This window comes from Rattus norvegicus, chromosome 8 (genome assembly GCF_021556685.1).
Source record: "Rattus norvegicus strain SHRSP/BbbUtx chromosome 8, alternate assembly SHRSP_T2T, whole genome shotgun sequence".
NCBI lineage: Eukaryota > Metazoa > Chordata > Mammalia > Rodentia > Muridae > Rattus > Rattus norvegicus.
The window spans coordinates 107,686,812-107,710,382 of NC_141541.1; the positions used below are offsets into that span (position 1 = coordinate 107,686,812).

At 48.8% G+C, this 23,571-nt stretch overlaps 1 protein-coding gene across 2 annotated transcripts in view; it reads right to left on the reverse strand.

Moving 5' to 3' along the window:
• The window catches only part of Esyt3 (extended synaptotagmin 3), a 46,847-nt gene extending 23,625 nt beyond the window's left edge, over nt 1–23,222 (reverse strand). For both annotated transcript variants that reach the window (NM_001429430.1, XM_087562861.1), the window contains 3 exon segments: nt 215–349; nt 2,891–2,932; nt 22,728–23,222. In NM_001429430.1, coding sequence (NP_001416359.1) covers nt 215–349; nt 2,891–2,932; nt 22,728–23,066 — 516 coding nt within the window. In that variant the 5' untranslated portion in view covers nt 23,067–23,222.
• Nucleotides 23,223–23,571: the final 349 nt, after the last annotated feature.

Below are 23,571 nucleotides of genomic sequence, written 5' to 3' on the forward strand. Positions count from 1 at the left end.
TCTGGCCCTGGTTTCCATGGCACCTAGGAAGTTGGGTAGGACTGTGCACTGAGGCTGACAAGCAGGGAAACACAGGCAGAGGCTATGGCTCTCTCGGGCCCAGAGAGATCCTCATAACCAAGTGGCTGACCTGGGCTGGGAGACCTAGGAAGAGAGGACAGAGAAACCTGACTGCACCTCAAGTCCAGGCTGACCTCACTGAGGCAGTACCAACCTTCTGCCCAAAGTAGAGCTTGGTGAAAGTGAAGGTCCTGAGGTGGATGCTCTTCTCCCGGATCTTGGGCTCCAGTTTCTCCCGGATCTTGTTCTCCATGATCATGCTTAGATAGGGCCAGATCTGGGTGATGATCTGCAGGACGGGAAAGAAGCCCTTGGAGGTCAGACCTGTGCCGAAGACTGCAGATCCTCTGCAGCCTGGCTCCATGGATGGAGTCCACAGCTCGTACGTTGCCTGCCCACGAGCCTCCCACGCATCCTTCAATCCATCCTGCAAATACCCAAGGTCAGCAGCAGGTCCCACTGCCATGCTGAGGTCCAGGTGCATTTTGCAGGGTACCATGGGAACACACATTTAATTCAGCAATACAAAGCCATTAGATCTGAGCTAAACCACATCCTCCCTCTGCATTGCGGCTGATAACACAGAGTAACAGATGCTGAGGGTTTAAGAAAAAACAGTGACAGAAGAGGTGACAAATTGTTTCCTGTGGGTATAATGTCTAGCAGCCACCAAAGGCAGACTTTGGCCCATCGCTGTACCAGGATGAGTCACAGGGCAGGTCTGAGAGCCATGTTTGGGACCAACTTCCTTCTGATACCAAGACAGAATGCACCCACACTCTAGTCCTTATGCAAATATCAAGTGTACTTATATAAACCCAGTTGGTCCAGCCTACTACACACCCAACTGGTTGGTACAGTCTAAGGCTCCTAGACTATGAAGCCGCCATCAAGTTACTGAGGTGAATGAATACTACAGGTTCACTATGACCTGTAGTCACAGCAGGAAGTGTTTGTAAACAGAACCAAGCCTAGAAAAGACATGGCTGAAATACTAGGCAGGAAATGTTCAGCTCCATTATAACCAGTGGGGGGACCACTATGGTATTTTGGCTCATTGTTGACAAAAAATATGTCGTGCAGACATGGCTGTGCAATGATCAAAATTTCCCAAAATGATATCGCCACAATGTTTTTATTGTTTTACATCATGTGTGTGTACATGTGCATGTGTGTGTGCTTGTACCACAGCCCTCATGTGGAGGTCAGACCACCTGTAAGAGTCTGCTCTCCCTACCATGTGCATTATGGGGATGGCCAAGCATCCTTACAAGCTGGGCTACTGTTCTAGCAAGGCACAATGTTTTTAACTGACCTATTTTTTGTTTTCCTTTTTTTTTAAACTAGTAATGGCCACTTTCTATTGTAGCAGGTGTGAAGTGAAGATGTTGGGTAGCAGGGGCAAGTGACAGTAGGAGTGGGGGCTTTGGGCTTCAATATAAAGGTGCCCCCCCTGCTGTGTCCCTTCCCATGATCAAAACAGAGCCCAAAGGTATGGAACCCAGGGCCTAACTCCCACTTTCTCCGAGGCCTCTCCCACGCCATCTTCCTCTGTTCTCCAGCTCTTCAGTAACCCCTCACATGCGGTTCACAGCCATAGCTGCCCCCAGGACAGCATAGCACTCGGTGTCAATGCAGGCTCTGCAGGGACCGGGACCTGGCTGCCATGCACAGGAGGGGCTCTGCAGAGTGCACCCTAGAAGCCTGGTACCCAGCTATTAACCACAGAACCCAGGTCACCCCTAAGGCAGCGAGCCATTTCCTCTAAATTCTTCCTGGAGCCAGGAGCAGTTTCTGATGCACTTGGCAGTGTCATTTCCAGGAAGGTGAGGATGTCAGTCTTAGCTCAGCAACCGTAAGGGGTGCTCGCTAGTGCCTGACCAGGTGAGTACTGCTGTGGACCAAGTATCCTCCCAGGGCTAAGGAGAGTCTGAGGGTCCGGAGCCTGCAGGGGAGCCCTCACAGATCACACCAGGGGTTAGGGACTCAGGCTTCTCATCTGGACAGTCAGGGTTCGTGATACTCATGGGTCAGAAGGCAGGACATGGAGCAGTTAGTGAACACAAGGGGAGTTCCCTTAGGTGACCTTTCTCCAGTAACCCAGGCTCACCTTGGGACTGGTGACCATAATCATGCCCATTTCACAGATAAGGAAACCGGCTCAGAGATGTTAGGCAAACTGTGCAAAGTTGTACAGCAACGGTTTTGTAGCTGGGCTAGGAGCCACATGGAATCCAGATGCTGTGTCTAATTAGCATAGTCCTTTACATAATGATCTCAAGGGGTGGGAAATAAGGGTTGTACTTTTCTCTATAAATTTTCTCTATATTTTTAACTTTTCTCCTCAGTCTGGCTATTAATTTGAAACTGATTTAAAGGGGGGAAAGGATGGAGGTGAGGAAAACTTCTGTGAATGAACTAATGGCGGACACCTGTCACTCAAGCTCAGTCTGTCAGTCAAGCTCTGCATAGAAAGGTCTGTCAGTCAAGCTCTGCATAGAAGGGCCTGTCACTCAAGCTCAGCCTGTCACTCAAATTTAACCTGTCACTCAAGCTCAGCCTGTCACTCAAGCTCTGCATAGAGGGCCTGTCACTCAAGCTCTACTTGCAGCAACCTGTCACTCAAGCTGAGCAGTGCAAGGGCCTCTCTGTCCATCCCTCACAGGAGAAGTACTGCCTGAGGTTTGGGTCTGCATAGTGATTGCATTAGGGACTCCAATGGAGAGTAACTGATGGGCTGCAGTGGGGATGCCCAGGCCTACAATGAATCCAACAGCCCTGCCCACCCATAGCCCTGCCCACCGATAGCCCTGCCCACACATGGCCTTACCTTATTAGCCCACTCCACACGCTCCACATCTGGGAAATGTATCTAGAAAAGAGAAACCCCAAGAGAAATTTAGGCCCCTAGCAAGAGGTCTTCTAGCAAGCTGGGTCCTACTGTCTGGAAGGTAGGTGGCTCAGTGAATTCCTACCCCTTGCCTGTGTCTGGGCTCCTGCCTCTGCAGAGGTCACAAGGGTACCTTTAGCGTCCACCACACACCTGTCTCTTTAGAAGCCACAAGGGTATTCTCAACATCCACCTCACACCCACCTCTGCAGAGGTCACAGGATGCCCTCAGTGTCCACCTCACACCCGGCCCTGCTGACTCTGAGCCAGTTTGCTCTCTTAGCTCTGCTTTGATTTCATAGAAGAGCCTTCTAGGCCTGAGGCAGACTCCTGGAAGTTTCTCTCGCCCCTTGGTCTCCAGTCCAGCTACGCTGAGGCTAGAGACTGCTCCTTGCTCACCCACTAGACACCCCCAACTTCTCTGGGTCAAGAAGCAAGTTTGCGCCTCACAAATTTTATTTATTCATTTCAAGAAGGCAAACGACATATTCTATGTAAACGACAACACCACCACCTCAGCAAATTCGAAACTTAGCTCAACAAAAACAGGAAATGTCACCACTCCTTGACAGCCATCTTTAAGAGGGTGCCATTTTCAATAGCCACTAGAGGGTGGTGTGTGGCTGTCATAAAGTACCTACTATCATCTCTCCTCGATTTACTCTCAGGAGTCCCACCCATGCCTGTTTCCAGCAAAGAAGACTCACAGGCCTTGTCACATAGCCACTTAACTCTCTCTAGCTCCCAACCACTCTTCCTGCTCCTCGTGGGGTCCCAGGATGCAAGTTCACCTCCACATGACTTGCCTCAATCCTATGATATTTAGTCTAACCAAAACTACCCACCAAGGTCCTGCACATGCCCATTTCCAGGGTGTCAAACAGTCACCCTCACTCAGCCCTCCCTGTTTTCTGGGATTACTGTTTGTCACTATTTGTCCCACATTTCACTTTTGGGTCCCCCCAAGTAGCGAACAGACATCCATCTTGGGTGTCTGATGGTTCTCCGCTATAGAACTCAATATACTTTATTGACAGGGTCTATTGGTCTCATGCCCTCTCCCTACCAGCCTGGAAATGCTTGGCTCCCTGCTGCAACCTGCCCCTATCATAAGATGTCCTAATAAGCACGTGTGGGGTGAAGGAACGTGGATGAATGCTGAATGGATACATGCAGGCATGAAGGTAAAAGTGCTCAGGGCCATAAAGGGAGCCGTATGCAGAGAACAGACCACCTGAGCACTGGGCAGGATGAGACAGGACGAGGGGACCTTCAGTCCAGCCCTGGCACGATTGCTTTTTTTTGCTGGACCGTTCACTCTCCATCCCAAGCCACTGCAATTCCTGCTCTGGCACATGGTGGGCGTGGGCCCTTCCACATTCCAGGTGGTTCTACATCCTTGGGAGCTGAGCTGTTCTGTGTCTGGATCCTGGAGGCTGATCCAGCTTGGCAGGTCTAACAGTGGCCACCCATGGGAGCTGGTCAAGTGTAGATTCCTAAACCGCCCGGCACCGCCTGAATCAGAGTGCACTGGGGTGGGGCCCTCTGACTTATTTTTAACAAGCTCTTGCAGTAATTCTGGAGCTCAGTCGGGGCTGGCTCTGAGATAGCAAGGAACAGCCCACGCTGTGTGTTCTGGGGACCCACACCCGAGAGTGTGGGAGCAACAGAGTGATGATCAGACTCTAATTCCTCAAGTTGCCCTGGTCTCTCTCGGCTTACCAAACCTGCCTTGGGGGCTCTTTACCAAGAGGTCACTCACAGACGGTTTAAAGCCCCTGGACAGCAGTCCCATCTAAGAATACGAGACCCCTAGAACATCCGATTTGGAGCATACTCCTGGTGCCTCCCTCAGCCAGGATCTCAGAACCTATCCTCACCCTGGTGAGCCCGCACACAGAAGCCAATTCTCCGCAGTGTCAGTAGAAGCCTGACCCTGGCAGGCTCTGGTGTGGAAAGGCCGTCAGCCTCTTTCCCATGACAACTGGTCTTTTCTCATCTTTCTGAGGAAACCTCTCACCATACCCAATTTTCAAGGCTATCCTAAGTTTTTGTCTGTGGCTCGTGTATTTAGAACTCACTCTCCCTGGAATCTTTTTTAATAGGGTAAGATAAGGATATAATTTTATGTCTCTGTCCCACTTTACCTAAGGCAGTCTTAACCACCATACAACAAAGCCGGGCACACACACCCTTCCTGTGTGATCGGAGTGTGGCACTCGCTAGTTAACTTCAACCCCATTGGTTTATTTGCCTCCTTACACTTTCAGTTACCATCTTTTCAAAATGACCCCAGGGCAGAGAGATCCTCGCTTTCTGTTTTTCAAACGTATTTAGATAATGGCAGCATTGCACTGCTATGATAAAATGACCCAGACAATCAGATCATAAGAAAAGAAAGGTTTGCGTCAGCTCCCAGAGTCCCAGTATCCCTCGGAGAACACCCAAAACATACTAACTTCCTTCTACTGTGCCCACTTTCCGGGCTCAGTCACCTTCCAACCCCACCCCACTGGAGACCGAGCCTTTGCCACAGGGTTTTGAGGGGATTCCAAATCAAGCCTCGGCAGAAAATATTTGTTCTCCCATAGGAACACTGGTCAGATAACTTTTTTCCTTTTTGCAGTTTTTAAAACAGGACTTTGCAGTTATTTAAAAAAAAAAAACAAACCAGTATTTTATGGTCTGAGAAAGTTTCTGAAAATGAATAGCTCTAACTGTTCCTTGGTTTTCCTAGGTTACTTACTGGGTTTTAGTCCTGTGTTTATTTCTTCTAGGCAGGGACCAGTGAAGCTCAGAAGTTGCTACATAGCTGAGGCTGGCTTTCAATTCCTGGGCCTCCCACCTCTGCCCTCCCAGGCAGCCACACAGATACACACCACCACAGGGCACTTTCGCTCTTTCCCTCTCCAGTAACAATCTTTATCTTTCTCTCTTGCCGTCCTTGCCTCTGCACATTTCCTGTTCTTTGCCTTCTCAGCCAGAGCCTGCATTTGATAAGCAGCAATGAAAAAAAAAAAAAAAAAGAATATCGAGCATCTCCCCCTGGGTTTTGGCCTTCAAGGGAAGCTCCTTTTACAGCGGCTCTCGGGTCAGCACATGTCACGGTAGGGGAAAGCTCTCCCCATCACCTGTGTGCTTTCCTTACACAAGGGCATTTGGGATATCCAACACCTTCCTTCGTCTACTGAGATAATCACGAGCTTTTGTAGTCATCCCAGGGACGCTGTCAGCTTAAGTGACAGTGTGCTTTAAACAGAGCCAGCTCGTTCAACAAGAGGGACCCAAGGGCGATACTGGAAACCTAGCCAACACCCCGGGACTGTGGAGTCTCTAGGGGAGAACCTGTAACTGCAACTTAGCTTGAACAGCATAACTGTATTCTAAATATTTGTCCTTAGACCCACAGAAAAGTGTAGTCCTCACTCTTCATCAACAAAGTGTCTCCCTACACAGATGGAGACCATTACAGGAAAGTGCAAGCAGTCAATATGCAGAGCTGTGAAGCCCAGTCACAATGGACACAGCTACCAAAACACCCCTGCACCTAAGGCTCAGGGGCCATTGCAGAAGAGGGGGACAGACAGTAACAGCCAGAGGATCAGAGCCCCTCCTCCCTCCCCTCTCCCTCCCTCTCCCCCCCGTGTGTGTATGTGTGTGTGTGTGTGTGTGTGTGTGTGTGCATGCGCGCACATGCGCACATATAGAAGCCAAGGTCAACATCTGATATTTTCCTGCTCCCTGCATGGGATTATGTCTTCTAGGAACGTCAAAAGCTATAAAGCCATAAAGTCTCACCGACATGACTACCTAAACATGAGTTGAACAAGAACACCTCATGCTAAACTGAATAGAGGAAAGCCTGTCACCTCTCAACTATACACAAGAACTACAGGCAACTAAGGAATTCTGGGAGCTGGAGAGACAGTGCTCCCCCGGGAAGAGTACACCCATTGGTTATCCAGCCAAGTGAGCATCCCTGAAAACACACACATACAAGAAACATTATACAGACCAAGCGGGCTGTATTTAGGAACATATATGTATAAATAATATATACACCCGTAACACTAAATAAGGAAAAAGAGGCCATGAATTTGAAAGAAAAGATTTTGGAGGTGCCTGGGAGGGTTTAGAGGAGGAGGAGGAAGGAAATGGGGCGAGCGATGGTAATTTTATAATCTCAAAAGCTATAATTTTTTAAAGGGGGAAATAATTAAAATAAAAAATTAAGAAAAAAGGGGGGAAAGGGTCATCTAACTCCTGGAATAAACTCCACTTGATATAAGGGTTTGCTTGGGCCTTATATTCCTGGGATTCAAAGTGGCACCTCTCTATCTGTCTGTCTGTCTGTCTCTGTCTCTGTGTCTCTGTGTCTCTGTGTCTCTGTCTCTCTGTGTATGTGTGCGTGCTTCTTTCTGCCTCTGCCCCCGACCCTGTGTGTGTGTGTGTGTGTGTGTGTGTGTGTGTGTGCGCGTGTGTGTGCGTGTGTGTATGTACATGCATGCAGAAGCCAGAGGTCAACACCTGGCATTTTCCTCAAACATACTCCATCTTAAATTTCAAGACAGGGTCTCTCACTGAATCTGGAGCTCACCATTTCAGCTGGATTGTGGGTTCTGTTCCCAGAACCTACACAGTGGCTCACAACCATCCCTAAACTCCAGTTCCAGGGGATTGATGCCCTCTTCTAACCTCCCTGGGGACCAGCACACACATGGTGTACATATATACATGTTGACAAAACACTAAATAAAACAAGTAAACCTAATAAGAAATAACTGCATAGATTTAGGTTTCTATAGCTCCCTACTACAGTTTAATAATATTATTTCTTTATGGTGTGACCCAAGATGGGACCTATCGATAATCTTCTGTTGGCTGGCACATGATTAACTTCTGTGACTATTCCAAGGGTGACTTGTTAATCATGTCTTGCTAGGAACGTTCTGCCTTGTGTTTATTTTTTGCTTGATCAGCTGTTATCAGAGAAGGATAGACAAGATTTCCAAGGGATAGACGAGATTTCCAAGCCCATCCAGCTCCCAACTTCGACTTCAGGTTGGATTGTGAAATCCATTTGCCCATGATGGCATCTAATTAGCACCCTATGTGAGGATGCGTCACCCTGTGTGGCCTTCAGACCTGTGTCAAACTCCATGTTGTCAAACATGACAGCTGCTGTTTACGTCTTCTCCTTGACAAGTTGCTTGGTTATATTTTTTTCTATAACCATTTTCGGCATGTTTTAAAAGGTTTGTAATCATGTATGTGTGCATGCATATGGAATTTGTGTACGTGCGTGCAGGGTCTGAGGCAACCAGAAGAGAGCTGTGGTTACAGGCCCATGTTGTGGGCACCCAACACGGATGCTGGGAGCTGAGCTCAGGGCCTCTGCATAAACAGAAACGTCTCTGAACTGTGGGACCCTCAACAGTTTTGTTTTCTTAAGCTTTCCTTTTATTCACTTATGAAAAAATTAAGTTTGGAACTGGCTGGTGACGGCAGTGGGTACAGACACCTGCTGCTAAGACCTGATGACCTGAACTCAATCCCAAAAACTCACAGTAGAAGGAGAGAACCGACTCTCACAAGTTACCTTCTGCCTCCACACATTTACATCACACACACACACACACACACACACACACACACACACACGAGAGAGAGAGAGAGAGAGAGAGAGAGAGAGACAGAGACAGAGACAGAGACAGAGACAGAGACAGAGACAGACATGGACAGACAGAACGAAAAATTAAGAACATGAAGCAGGAAGATAGTTTAGAGTCTTTAAAAACCAATTAGGTTTGATTATGATATTTTAAGACTGTCCGTGTTTCTGTCCCTGCTTCTTCCCCATCCCTCCTTCCCTTGTGCCCCTCCTTCCATGCTCTCCCATGCTCTCCCATGCTCTCCCATGCTCTCCCATGCTCTCCCATGCTCTCCCATGCTCTCACCCCCGAGAACCTCCTTCCCACTCTCGTGCCACGTGTAGCTTTCATGCCTCTCCCGTTTCTTAGCCCTCTTGTTCCCCTCTCATGGTCTCCTGTCTAGTTCCACAGTCTACAGCCGTTCTCACAAACCTGCATCTGCACTAACACAAACACTAAGCGTTAGGATCCGCTCACTGGAGAACGGGTGACTTTTGTCTTTCTGAGACTTGGTCACCTTACTTAATACCTTCCAGTCCCACCCATCTTCCTGAAATTTTAATCATTCAATATTTCTTAATAGCAAAGTCAAATCTCATTGTGTATATACAACAGTGTTTCCTTATCTGTCCGTCATAGGCTAGACATCCAGGCTGGGTCCATTCCTTTGCTCCTGGGAATAATGCGATAACTTGGATGTGCAACTCTGCCTATGGTAGCACACAGATCCTTCGGGTACCCAAGGAGTGGTATAGCTGGGTCAGATGGGCACTCTAGTCCTAATTTTTGGAGGAGGCTCCCCACTGATTTCCCTAGTGGTTATACAAGTGTGCACTCCCGACAGCAGTAGATAATAGGCCCTATGTCCTACATGCTGGCCAGCATTTACTATTTGTTTTCATGATCATAGCCATTCTGACTGGGGTAAGGTGGAACCTCAAAATGGTTTTGATTTGCATTTCCCGATGACTAAGGGTGTTGAACACATTCACTGGCCTGTTGTGTTTCTTCTCTTGGGAGCGGTTTGTTAATTTCATTAGCCTGAGTACTAACCAGCAGTTTTGTGTTTTTGATGAATTTTTGCAGTTCTTTACATATGATAGGTTGTCAATCCTATCTGGGGACAGATTTCACCCATTCTGTGGGCTGTTTCCCTTGCTGATACTTTCTCTTGCTATGCAGAAACATTTTAACTTCCTGTGGTTACATTTGTTGATTCTTGTACTGTTGGAGTCTCATTCAGCAAGTTTCTCCCTAGACCAACAACTTCCACTGTATTCCTTTTGCTTTCCTCTAACAGTTTCGGAGTTTGGGGTTTTTATCTTTGGTTGACTTTTGAGCATAGTGCGAGATGCAGGTCTAAGGTCATTCTTCTCTAGGTGGCTATACAGCTTCTCTGCACATTTGTTGAATATACTGTCCTTTCCCCTTTTTTTGTTAGATCTATTTATTTTACATGTAAGTTGCCTGTGTGTGTGTGTGTGTGTGTGTGTGTGTGTGTGTGTGTATGTGTACATGGTGTACACACTTGTACACGCTTGGTGTGGTACTTTCAGTGGATGGCTCTCTGGCCTTTCCTAAGTAGAATTCTTTCAACAGAAGGTAGACTCATCTCTCTTGCCAGGAACCCATTAGACTAAAGATGGGGCTGAGCTCAAAGCCTGGGTCAGCAGGACTGACCTGGAATGGTGGGGAAGATCAGGGTTCCTGAGCTAGAGGAGATTTTGAACCCAGCTGTGACCAGCCATCCTACGCTGGCTCTCCTGGGCAGCTGACGGCAAATTGCCCAGAGCTGATGGAGGCAGGCTAGCCAGGAAGTGGAGCAGTACCAGCCTGAGTGCTTGGGTCACCATGGAAACAGAAAGCAGAGAGCTACAGCCCAAGCTTAAGAGCCATTGAGCATACCCTTGACATGTTTAGAGGCAGCAGAACCTAACAGAAAAACATTCTTACCTGGGGCCTTTTCACAGCAAGAGTTTGATTGGCATCTCCCTTGAGCTTGCTGAAGCACCAGGACAGTCTGAAGAGATAGTCTCACAGTGTTACTGTGTGTGCGTGTGTGTGCGTGTGCGTGTGTGTGTGTGTGTACTCATAAATCTATGAAACCATAGAGAAATGATAACATGTATTGTCTTTCTGTTATAGTCATGTAAAAACCCCCAAGTTAAGTTTCTGAGGAACAGAGAGAGGGCAGCAAAGGAAGGAAGACAGTGGCTCAACATGGGACAGAGTCCCTCAGCCACAGAGTTTCTGTTCCAGTGCTCCATGAAGAGGAGTCTCTGGGATCATTCTGGAAGTGGTTCTCTGACATTTATAGGAAATCAATCCAGGAAACTTCCTGGGGTGTTTCTTAAGCTGGGGGCTTTCTGTTAGGCCCTCAGGGGTTCTGATTCCAGAAGGCTGGCTACCATACCTTGACCAAGCTCTAGGGATGGTTCTGATCTCAGTGGTGGGTGGGGAAGAAAAGAGGTAGTGCTTTCCTGATTGGGGTTGTTGGGGGGGGGTCTTCTCAGACCCAGAGGAGACAGTTCTGCTGTTTCCATGGCTCCAAAGTCACTGGCTGGATGTCAGCTCTCCTGGGTGACACTGCTGTCACTAAGTGCTTGCCCTCTAGGCCTTAGCTCTTCCTTTACAAGGGCCCTTCTAGGAAGAGCTGGAAGGCAAACTCTGGATATCAATGCTGTGACTTTGCCCAAGCAGACCTGCCTCTGCAACAGAAGGTGTAGCCAAAGCTTAGAGCGGTGGGTTCTGGCCTGACCTTCGGCCTCAGGTTCCTTACACGTGAGGTTGTTCATTTCTACTCTGCCCACATACACGATCCAGGGATACAGGAAGTGAGCCTATTTCTGAGTGCATTAGGATTCTGGCCTGCTTCATTCCCAAAGAAACTTGTATACTATCCAAAACAATGCACCACAGGCAAGACTGTGTCTTTACAAACATGCCAGCCCCATGGCCCAATGACCTGGATCATTCCTGGGTGCATGTGGAAGCCAGAAAGCCAAAGGAAAACTTGGGGGAGTCAGTTCTCTCCTATAGAAGAGTTCTGGGAATCAAATTCATGTCATCAAGCTTGGCAGCATCTACCTGACCATAGGCTGATAATTTTACCCATGACATTTTGACTAGAGGTAATGAGAATTTGATCAGGGAAACCTGAGCAAGCTCAGGTTCAAGTCAGATCCCCAAGTAGACAGAGCCCACCTTAGACACTGCATCCATCTTTAGATGAAGATGTCTGAAACCTGCTTAATACAGTCTTTGGGGGCAGTGATTCCAAAGCAGTGAGGAAATAGAGCCCAGAGTGACTATAAGGTCCCATCTTGAAAGGTCTGGTTTGAGGGTCTGAGTCTATGGAGGCCACTGGACCCTCTCAGGAGGAGGCAGGATGCTGGATGAGGCATCACTTAAAGGGTCTTCCTGTCTTTGGTGGATTCTGCTTCCTCCCTCTCATAGGGTTGATAACTCCTATGAAATAGTATAGATAACACACACACACACACGCACACGCACACGCACACGCACGCACGCACATATACACGCGTGCCCGCGCGCACATGCAAATGCTTGCTGTCTCAAACTGATCTTGTTTACCCCCCCACCTCATGGTCAGATGAGATGAGACCCATATTTTGGGTACTGTGCAGAGACGTCCTACAAAGGGTAGCCACTGGTCCTCATGTTACCCAGAATTGGGACTGAAGACCACACAACAGGGGCTGACCCTGCAGTTTTTGTAGGAGAGCAATCCCTTGCTTTCACTCACTTTTCTCATGAGGAAGCACATCCCCCACCTTTCCCCTCTTTTATCAGGAGGCAAATATTTAGTCATGAAAACTCCCATTTTTACTTTTTGATTTGAGACAGATCTCATTAAATAATCTGACTGGACTCAAACTTGCTGTCCTTCCTCCTCGCCTCTTGAGTCTGGAGATTAACATCGCAAGACACACCTGGCTGACAACTACTTTTAAATTGACCCCTTTCTGCTTTAAATTACCCTGCTAAACGTGCTCACAGGAAAATAATTGCTCTGCCAACCTGTCTGGCTCTATCCTGTAATCCACAGGCTCTTAATAACACACCCAGCCGGCAAACTGGTCTAAACCAGCTGGAACTGAGCAGAAAGATCAGCTGGAACTCCAATAGTGGCCATCAATAACCCCATTGACACCCAGCAACCTGATAAGGATAAGGACTCAGAACTAACTGTCCATAAAGTAGGCTTTCTTGGATGTGATGTGCACATGTTACATATGTGTGTGTGTGTGTGTGTGTGTGTGCACGGGTGTATGTGCATGTGTGTGGGGACCAGAGATCAACACTGGGCGCCTTCCCCACCATTTAAAACCTTTTTAGTTTTTAGTATTTAATTTATGCATGCCCACATGCACACGCGCGCGCGCGTGTGTGTGTGTGTGTGTGTGTGTGTGTGTGCATGCGCGTGCGCTCACATGCACGCACACATGCCTGGATGCATATATGTACAAAGTGTGCATGCAGGCAGCAATGGAGGTCAGAAAAGGCATCGAGTCCCTTGGAACTAGAGTTGCATATGATGGTGAGCTGCCATGTGTGACCCCAAATTGGGGTCTTCTGCAAGAGCAATAAGCACTCTTAACCACTGAGCTATCTCTCCAGCCCCCACCTTCTTTTCTGAGGCAAGTTCTCTCACTCAATCTGGGCTCACCATTTGACTAGCATGGCTACCCAGTGAGCTTCAAAGGTCTACCTGCTCCTACCCCACCAGAGTAACAGACATACATGTGACCACACCCAAGTTTTTATGTGGCTGCTGTGGGTCCGAGTTCAAGTTCTTGTGCTTGTATACCAAGCACTTTACCCCCAGCCCCAGAGTAGATATCCCAGGAGAGCTCAGTGACAGTGTAAGCTGACAGAAAGGTCAATGATCTAGACAGGTTTGACCATGCCTAGAGATTAAAAAAATTATCTTCTTGCTCATCAGACTAATAAAGGCCTAAAAATAATAATCACTGAGGCTGGTGAGTGGACAATAACGTGGTACAAATGTCTCTTTAAATGTGTGTAAGCTTTAAGTGGAGCTAGTGTCAAACCGTCTTCTACATGTTTACCTTTCTGCCTGTAGTTAGTAAAACTCTCAACCCTCATCAGAGAAACATCTTGCAGTAGAGAGCAGTTAATGCAGAGACTCAAAACTGGTCCAAGAGTCAGTAGACCGCTAACCTTAAGTGGGTCAATCGTGTCCCCAAGGTCAGGAAACATCACAGAAGGGGCAAAAAGATCACAGGAGCCTGCAACTGGGGAGAACTGCAGCAAAACAGTGCCTTTGGGACCTGACAGAACCATGGCACTGGTGAATACAGAGCCCCTGTGGTTGCCTGAACAAGACCTGTGCAAGATCGAGCCAGTCAAAGCGTCTGCGTGGACGGGGAAGTGGTCACAAATCCCACCTCGAGCTGAGGAGCCACAGGTAAGTGATGGCTGCTGGAGTAGGCAGTTAGTTCTCTTCAGGGGAACGGCCATGCTCTACCAGTGGATGGTGCCACAACCATACAGGCGGCGCTAACTAGATTCCTTGGCACTCACATCTTATCAAAGAACCTTTTTGCGTCAGACTGCAAGTGAGACCCACAGCAGTCAAATATATAGGCTAGGTGCCCTTGGGGTGCCTATGGGATGATCATGGGGCATCTGTAACACAACCTCACACTCAAGGTTCAGGGAACACTGTAAAAGGCCAGAAAGAGCTGAGGGACAAGGACTGCTTGATGACAGTTTCTTCTCAATAGGACAGGGATGTTGTTCCCCTGCCTCTCAGCAATATGACTGCCTGCACGAGACCCACAAAGACTATACCAATCGGCAAGCAAACACGGATGCAGGAAAAGTTCACAAGACCCCAACCCTAGACGGAGAGCTAGAGGCAGTCAATGGCTGCCAAGGAAGGGAGAGTCAGTTTTGTTTTATTTCTTTTTCTTGTTGTTTTAAGAACGATATCCCAATCCTAAGGTGTTAGCCTTATATACATGCAAATAAGGGAAACATTAACTGACCTCACAGAATGTGTGTTATAACAAAAATAAATATAGACAAAGAGGTTATGAATTCAAGAGGAGGTGTGGGGTGGAGGAAGACATGGGGGGAGTAAAAGGAGAAGAAAAGGGATGGAAAAGTGCAAAATACAGTGTGACGATACATAAAATTCTTCAAATTACAAAAAAGAAACCATCAAGCTGGGAGAGGTGCATGTCTGGGAAGCTGGTCTGGGAGGAGTTAAAGTGCAAGGTAGATAGGAGAAAAGATATTGTTCATATGTATGAAATTGTCAAAAAAATAAAAATATGTATTAAAAAGATCACAAGCTTTGACAGGAGACCACACTAGGGAACTGAGAAAAACTACTAAGATCTACAGAGCAGTTACAGTGTCGTTAGCTCAGAGGGCTTCTATTATTTTATTTGTTAGGTTATATGTTATATGTGAGTGTATTACATGCAGGATATCTGCACATCATGTGTGTGTGTCTGGTGCCTTCAAGCTGAAGTCCCCAACATGGACTTACAGACAGCCATGAGCTGATATGTGGGTGCTGAGAATTGAACCCAGGTCTTGTGGAAGAGCAGCCAGTGCTCTTAACCGCTGAGCCATCCCTCCAGCCCAGCAGATTTTTAACAGGGCTGCTGTGTGCTGAACCCCCCAAGCCAGGAGCAGAGAGAACAGCAATGAAGCAGCAGCCTTGCCTAGGAGAGCATTCAGGCTGGAGGAAAGTCAGACACACGGTGCAAGGTACGAATCAGTGCAGGACCATAAGTGGTAAGTGCGCTCTGAGGGAGCCTGAGGCCCAAGGAGCTGGCCTGAAGTCTCACACTGGTAGATTGGAGGGAGAAAGTCCAGGCAGACCCAGAACCTACACTGGCCATATCGGGGGACATATGAAAAGAAACGGTCAGTAATAAAGAAACGGTCAAGTAACTGATAGTATATTCATATCATAGAAAGCAGCACTGTTACCAGCGTTCTCAAAGGACATTTGCAATAGGCTAAGACAATACAAACAATGATGATACCAGAGAGGTGGCTTCGCAGATAAGAGTGCCAGCTGCGGGCTGGAGAGATGGCTCAACGGTTAAGAGCACTGACTGCTCTTCCAGAGGTCATGAGTTCAATTCCCAGCAACCACATGGTGGCTCACAACCATCTGTAATGAGATCTGGTGGCCTCTTCTGGCCTGCAGTCACATATGCAGACAGAATGCTGTACATAAAATAAATAAATAAATCTTTAAAAAAAAAAAAAGAGTGCCAGCTGCATTTACAGAGAACCCACACGGTGCCTCACAACTACGGGGATCTGACACACTCTTCTGGTCTCCAAGGGCATCGTCGGGTATGCACACGACACGCATGCACACAGGCAGGCAAACGTTCATGCCCATAAAGTGGAAGTGGGTCCTCTTTTAAATGAATATTAAAAGGTTTTAATTCATTTAGCTTTTAACTTTCACATGCGGTCCGTGCACAGAAGTGTACTCAAGTAGAACCATGTATGGAGGACCTGTGTGTTTTCTAACTCTGCCTTTTGTGCCTTCCAAGTCTGTCTTCTGCGCCTTCCGTACAAGGGGAATCCATTTACATTCATAAGGCAGATCTTGAACTAGTTTATGACCATATATTAAAAAGAGAGCACAAACAATAATGAATGGAATACTTTAAAAGGTATTCGACGTCCTTACCCACTGGGAAAGGCAGATTAGAGCTACTTCGATCAAGATGCTGCTTTCTGCCACTCGGAGGACTGTCATCAAGAAAACAAGTGACAAATGCTGGCCCAGGAAGATGTGGGGAAAGAGAAGGCCTTATTCACTGCTGTCGGGGAGTAAACTTGTGCAGCTCCTAGGTAAACCAGTAGGGAGGTTTCCTAGGAAAAACTAAAAACTACCACGTGAGGTACCGCTCCTTGGCCTCCAGCACGAGGACTCGAAGCTGGCAGGCCGCAGAAACCCATGCACGTCTGTTTGTTGCTGTTCACAACAGCTGGGAAATGGAATTAGGAAGAACAGAGAGGGAAAGTGGTTCAAGTCTGTATGCACAGCCATAAAGAAAGAGAAAAGCAAGGCATTTGCAGGGAAATAGTGGAGAGCCTGTGTTAAGTGAAATAAGCCAGAACGAGACAACTACCACAGGTTCCTCCACATGTGTGAGCCAAATTTAAAATCACACACACACACACACACACACATACACACACACACATTATATACATGTGTGCACTTGCATATGTGGTCATGAAACCAGAAAGGGGATCATGGGGGGTGGGATATTAAGAGAGTTGAGGTGGGGAGAGGGAAAGAGGGGGTAATAGAATATACATGACATGAAGAGAGGAGAACCAGGGAAGGCAGGGGAACCAATGAGAGGGGAGTAGGACATCACAGGGGGTGAGGGAAGAGAGACAATGAGAATAAGGTATAGTGACATATATAAAAAGGCCACATTGGATTCTAACCTTGACATTTTGAAAAAAATATTAATTAAAAATAAGCGTGTACAAAGGGACAGGTGGCAGATTATGGGATTTTTGAAATGGTCCAGAGAAATTCCTATGTGTCAAGAATACATGACACATAGGTATAGGGTAGGAGTGGCCCTGTCATGTTGCAGAGTGTGAGAGACCTGGGCCCTGTGTTCCTGTGAGACTAGAGAGAGTCAAACCTCATACAGTCAGTTGGAACACGGGGTGTATCAAAAAATGTTGCTTTGTCCCTATAACAGGTCTCACTGGGGCGCAGGATGGGACAACCAGACACATCTTTAATCCTGCCTCAGTATTTACTTATCAATGAGGAGAAAGAAAAAGGAAGTCTTGCTTCCAGTACCCGTGAGCAGCTCTGTATTGAAATGCTATGTTCCCAGAGATTAGGAACCCCTGGGGCTCTCTGGGAGAAGGAAGATGCTGGAGTTCAGATATGAAGCATCCCTGCAGAGGCTTGGTCTCCAGCCTGGCTGCTTACAGAGGCGGGGCTCTGAGGAAATGACTGGATCGCCAGGGCTCTGACTTGATGAACCGATTAGTCCCTGGCAGAGTCATAGCTCAACGACATCGCTGGGATATGATGGAAACATGAGGAAGTGGGACCTGGCTGGAGGAAGCTCATCGCTGAAGGCATGCGTGGAAGGGTATGTATTGTCCCGCCCCTTCCTCTCCATGTGCGGAGCCTATGTCCCACTCACACTCACGCTGCCAAGAATGGACTCCTAACCTTTAGCCTGAATTTTGTGGATCTGGCCAACTTTGGCCAGAAATCGCTGAGTTAGTGAGTCAAATCAATCAATGCTTCCTCTAGAAACTATTTCTCTAAGGTATTTGACGTAGAGTTACGACTATCACAGGGTCCCCAAACCCCGTCCACTAACCAATACAGCTGGTTGTCATCCCATGTTGTGACCCTCACAATTCTTCATGAGGAGGCTCAGACCTTCCTAAGTCACCAGGAACATTCCCACAGAAGTGCCACCTCTGCTTGCTTCTGAGGCGCTCAACGAGAAGAGGAAGCTAGCGACTGGCTTCCATTCCTTTCTGTCCAGTGGGAAGGGGGCTGCCACATAGGAGGGCAGGGGTTGTTCCCACCCTGCAGCACTAATCTGCATCCTCCATGTGACCTCCTGGTCACTCGGGTCTTTGCTTGCAGGTGAGGTTGCCCCAGACACTCCTGTCTAAGCCTGAGTCAGAACTTCTAAATGAAGCCACAGGCGATCCCGGGTGAATTTGAATTCTGTGAGATATTGTTCTAGACTCTGCATCACTTCCAAACCTGTGGAAGGTTTTGGGTCAAGTCTCCCATCCTTAGGAGAGTCCTCAACCTCATGTCGCAATACCTCTGCTTCCAGGAAGCTTTCCCGGGCTGCTGCCTGCTTTAGATCCCACTCAGAAACAAACAACATCTTGGACCTCTGACATGTCTTGGGATAGATAGACTGTTGTCACAGGCCTACGTGCCCACTCTGCTCGATGGTTCCTCGAGAGTAGAGATTGTGGGACACTCATGTCTGTGGCTCATCCCGCAGAACTGGGCCTCACACATGGCAAGCCCTCTATTAATGTTTGGTGACTGAGCAGAGGATGAACACACAGATGCCTGAAATCCCTGTGCTGGGCTTGGAGGAAAAGGACACCTATGCTGTGTCTCACCTATTGCCCAATCCTGGCCTAGGACATTGTAAGTCCATGAAACATCACCAAGACATGGGACCGAAACACAGAGGACATGACTTAGCCTCCTCTTAGTTCCTGAGGTTAGGCCCAACTCTAAACTGGCTTGCATGACTCTTGTATGAGCTGTGAACACCTTGATAGGAAGTTCTCTCTGGTCCCACATGGCCATCAACTGCTTTGATGGCATCGACTCTGGCATCAAGCTTTGTGAACTCAGTTGAGGGTGCCCAGGCTAACTTCATTACCTTCCTCCAATCAACAGAACCATCAGTGAGGACAGACCAGGAGTGGTGGGTTCTAGGAGGGCAGCTGTATCCACCCTCAGTAAGAACGGCTGATGGTCAGACCCAAAAAGGGCAGCAGCACTCAGGCTCTAGTTGTCTGGCTGGCTGGCTAGCAGGGTTGCGGATGAGGGACAATCCAGGGCTGTTGCTGCCTTTGCACAGCTGTCATCTTGAGTAGGTGGGTCACCTCGCTGGCTCTTGTGTTGGCATCCCCAGTTACATGGAGGGTAAGTGAGAAAGGTTAGGGAATAGGTCTTGGGCAGGGAGTGGGTGGGGCGAAAACAGAGAAAAGCTGACTTGGGGTAGGTTCATGGATTCTAGAAGGATTCTCCAGATGAGCCTCCCCTACAAGTTCATGATTTTCAGAGAGGTTCAGAAGCCCTGAACCTGGTCTACCCTGGTGAATGCTCAGAGACGCTCAGGACTGCCTCTCCTCCCTCTTCCCATCAGCACCACCCTCCAGCAGTTCCCCAAGGGTTAACTGTCCCCAACAAGGCTGCCAGCTGATTGCTATCAGCTGGCAGTAACAAGCTGGGCTAGACCCAGAACCACAGGCAGACAGCCTGCCAATGTTTCCCACAGTTCTTTCCACCCTCTGCCCTGCCTCCGGCTATCTGCCTACCAACCGACTCTCATCCCTCACACGCTCCATCAGACCAGGAGCCAGGGAAGGCAGTCACCAGTCTTCTCTCTTTACCAGGAGAGCCAAGGTAAACAGCTGATAAATAAGGCATTGTTATCAACGAATGGCTCAGTGGATGCCCTGGAAATGGGCAGACGGGTGAAGGCCCACTCCTGTGATGCTGACCTCATGGACAGTCTTGAGGTCAGAGCAAGAAGACCCCGGCTCTGAAGTCCGGTAGGTAAATACTGCAGTACTGAAGCCAGCATCCTGGAAACCACAGAGCAAGCCCAGCAAGTGCCAGGCCGAATGAGGTTTCCCAGAGGCTCTCTGTGCACCCCTCCCTCCCATCTGCTCCACTCTCCATGGCCAGCCAACTCCAAAAAGATACATTTGCCCCAGGGACACTTGCTCATTAGTTTAACATTGGGAAAAGGTCCTCAGAAGGCTTAGGAAACTGAGAATCATAAAAGCAACAACGTTTACTGAACACCCAACCGTAATGGCTCTGAACAAGTGCTTTATTTGAGTTATTTTGTTGAAATAGGGTCTCATGTGTCCTAGTATGGCCTCAAATTTGCTGTGTAGTTAAAGCTGGTCTCGAACTCCTGACCCTCTTGTCTCTACTTCTAGAACGCTCAGACTCTCACAGGCATGTCTCACTCTGAACTCGGGGTTTTCAAATATTCGACGCATTACAAGCAGCGCATGGAAGCAGAGCTTCGGGGGTTAAGCCAATAGTATCAAGACCACTTTGCATGGTGACCTCCACACTGCAGCCTGGACTCCCTCACTCCTTGGGTCTGTTAGTGTGTGCTCCTACTCTGAGGTAGAAAAAGAGGGAGTGAGCAGAGGGCCTCAGCTTTCCTACCTCGTGGCATGAGGCTGGTCAAAAGGTCACATTTGCATCAAACTATGCATCCTTCCCGGGGGCTCATGGGAAAGCAACCTCTTTAGATTTGTTTCTCAGGAGGCCCAGGCATGCCAGCTGACACCAGCTCTCTACACCAGACACCACCTTAGAAGACCCCTAAACTCCACCTCACTCTAGAGGCCACAGGCAGCTACAATCAGTCTCTCCCCAGCTGCTGCTTATCGCCTCCTGCTGTGCCCATTACTACCCCGTTCAGTCATCTCCTCAGACACCTTACAAGGACTTCAACCTTCAGAATCTGCCCCAGTCTCCCCAGTGCTTGCCTACTCTCAGCCCCATCCATCGACCCTGACCATGTTAGGCAGGCCAAGCACTCACTACTTCTCAGAGTGCCCAACTCATTCCTCTAGGCTGTATTCACAAGCCTCTCAAGGCCAACAGAGCCTGACCTAACATCTCTACCTTAATCCCAAAGCTTACCTAGGCCTGGTCCTCAGAGTCTGCCAACCACAGCAGCTAAGAATCCGGAAAACCTAGGCTGAGGTAAGACCCTCTTGAGGGCAGAGGACTGTGGTCTAGGACAACCTGATGCGAAAAAGACTAAGGTGTCCATTGTAAGCCTCTGACCCCCGGAAAAGAATCTCAGCAAATTCCTGCTTCTAACTTCCCCAGGACCCCCGTAATGATTACGTGTACCCATCTCCCACCTGAGCCTGGCATCCCTGAGAGACACAGTCCTCCTCCTGTGTGTTCCCTGGCCACCTGGATCAGACCTGTTCCCATGGCTTCTACTCTAGGAATGTACTCACTAAAGTTCCACAGTGTGTACCCTTATCCGCAAGCATTGGGCCCCACTCAACCCAAAAAATGTACTCCTGTCTGCAAAGCGTTGGTACTGATTTGATCCATACATTAGTGCTACGGGATAAACTGAACCTCCCCTACCCAAACGCACATGTTCTGTGTCCCAGTCCCTCAGAATGTGACTGCCATTTAGAGAACATCTTGACAGATTTAATTAAGTTAAAATAAACTCATTAGAATAGATTTAAATGCCACGACTCTTTTTTTTTTTTTTTTTGGTTCTTTTTTTTTCCGGAGCTGAACCCAGGGCCTTGCGCTTCCTAGGTAAGCACTCTACCACTGAGCTAAATCCCCAGCCCCGACTGCCACGACTCTTATATGCAAAAGAAACACTCGGGCACAGGGACACAGAGGGAAGTCAGAAGAAGTCACCCATGGGCAGAAGAGAGGAGAGCGGCCTCAGAAGAATGGACCCGCAGATATGGTGACCTTGAACTCATCACCTACAGACTACAAGATAGTAAGTTTCTGTCGTCCAACTCACCATATCTGTGGTACTTTGCTGTGGTGGCCTTAACAAACTACCTACAGGCAAGATTCAATTTCCAAATTTGATTAATTGGCCATGCTAACATTTTCTTCTCGATCACAGACAGGTGTGGCGCACTTAGATTCAGCTGTGTTTTAGAGTTCAGGCCACGTGCAAAACATGCAAGCCAGGGGAAATAAGGAGTCCGAGGGCCTCTGCATCATCTCCCCTGGGAGTCTGAGGTACGGCCTCAAACCGGGATCCAAACGGGGCAGGGCTGTCATACACTAACCCTGGTCAATGTTTGTGTAACTTCCAATCCTAAGGACTACCCAGCGTTCTTGCACCCCACCCAAGTTGTTAAACTGTAGGGTTCTCAGGACCAGATGCCTTTGAGAAACCGTAGCCAGACCAGCCACCACCAGGAGGCGGGTCTATCCCTGGACTGTGAGTGCGCCAGCCTGCTCAAGTCCATGGCATAAGGGAAAGGACAGTGGTCCACATAGTATCCTGGCTAAGCTCTACAGGGCATTGCTGCCAGCCCTCTGCTGATAGGAACCAGAGCCCTGTGCTCCTGTCACTGCTATATGTGTCCATATACGTGTCACGCCCTTCGCTAGCTCTTAAATCAACAGGCGGGTGGAAGAATCGCCCTCTGTTTCCTACGCGATCAACTTTGCGGTGTCCTGGACGCCCAGTTTTGATCCTGGGTGTGTCCCGCCCCCGACTCTTCTCTGAGCCTTGGCCCTTACGTGAAGCCCGGGAGTGCGCTCCAGCTCCTCCTCGGAAGCCCACAGCCCTCCTCCCAGCCCGGCTCACCCAGGCTGGCAAATGCTGGCCCCGCAGCTCGCGGCTGATGAACTCGCGCTCGTGCTCCAGGAATTCGAAGGCGGCCTCCAGGCGCCCCAGCTTCCCGCGGCGGTTCCGGCGCCACCACATCCAGAGCAGGGCTCCAAGCAGCAACCAGGTGACGCTGAGTCCCAGGTAGCCCGCCAGGTAGACCGGCGCCAGGTAGAACAGGACGCGCGCCACGAAGCTGTAGAGCTCGGGCAGTAGCTGGCCGGACAGGCGCGGTTCGGGGTCTGGCGAGCGCTGGCGTCTTTCTGGGACATCTGGACCGGGGGGCGCGCTCCCCGCGCAGGACTCCTCCGGCTGCATCTCTCTGTGGCCGTCTTGTCCTCTCCAAAAGCTTCACCCCAGCTCAGGTAGGAGCACCCCCTATGCCTGCGCACATCTGTCCTCAAGGCACGAGGACTCCGCAGCCTCGCAGCTCCTGCACTGCCAGCCTCTTCAAGCTCGGAGCTCGGTTCTACCAGCCCACGACTGCGGAATCCGGGAATAAAGCCAGCGGGTGGAGCTCTGGCAGGCGGGGAAATCCGGAAGTCTCTGCCACCAGGGGCGGGCACAGGTGAAAGGGGCGGGGTCAGCCCTGTGCAGCCTTAAGGGCAACCTGGGATCCCATGGTCTGGTACAAATGTCAATGTCAAAAGATGGTGTGCAGTTGTCATTTGGGGTTAGTTAAGCATTACTCTTCACATAGACCAGCATGGATAAACATCTCCTAAAATCTGTTCCTTAGACACAGTATCATCTGGATTTTTTTCTAGGCCCTTCACAAACCGGGTCAGAATGGGGTGGATCTGACTCTGAGTATGGAACCACT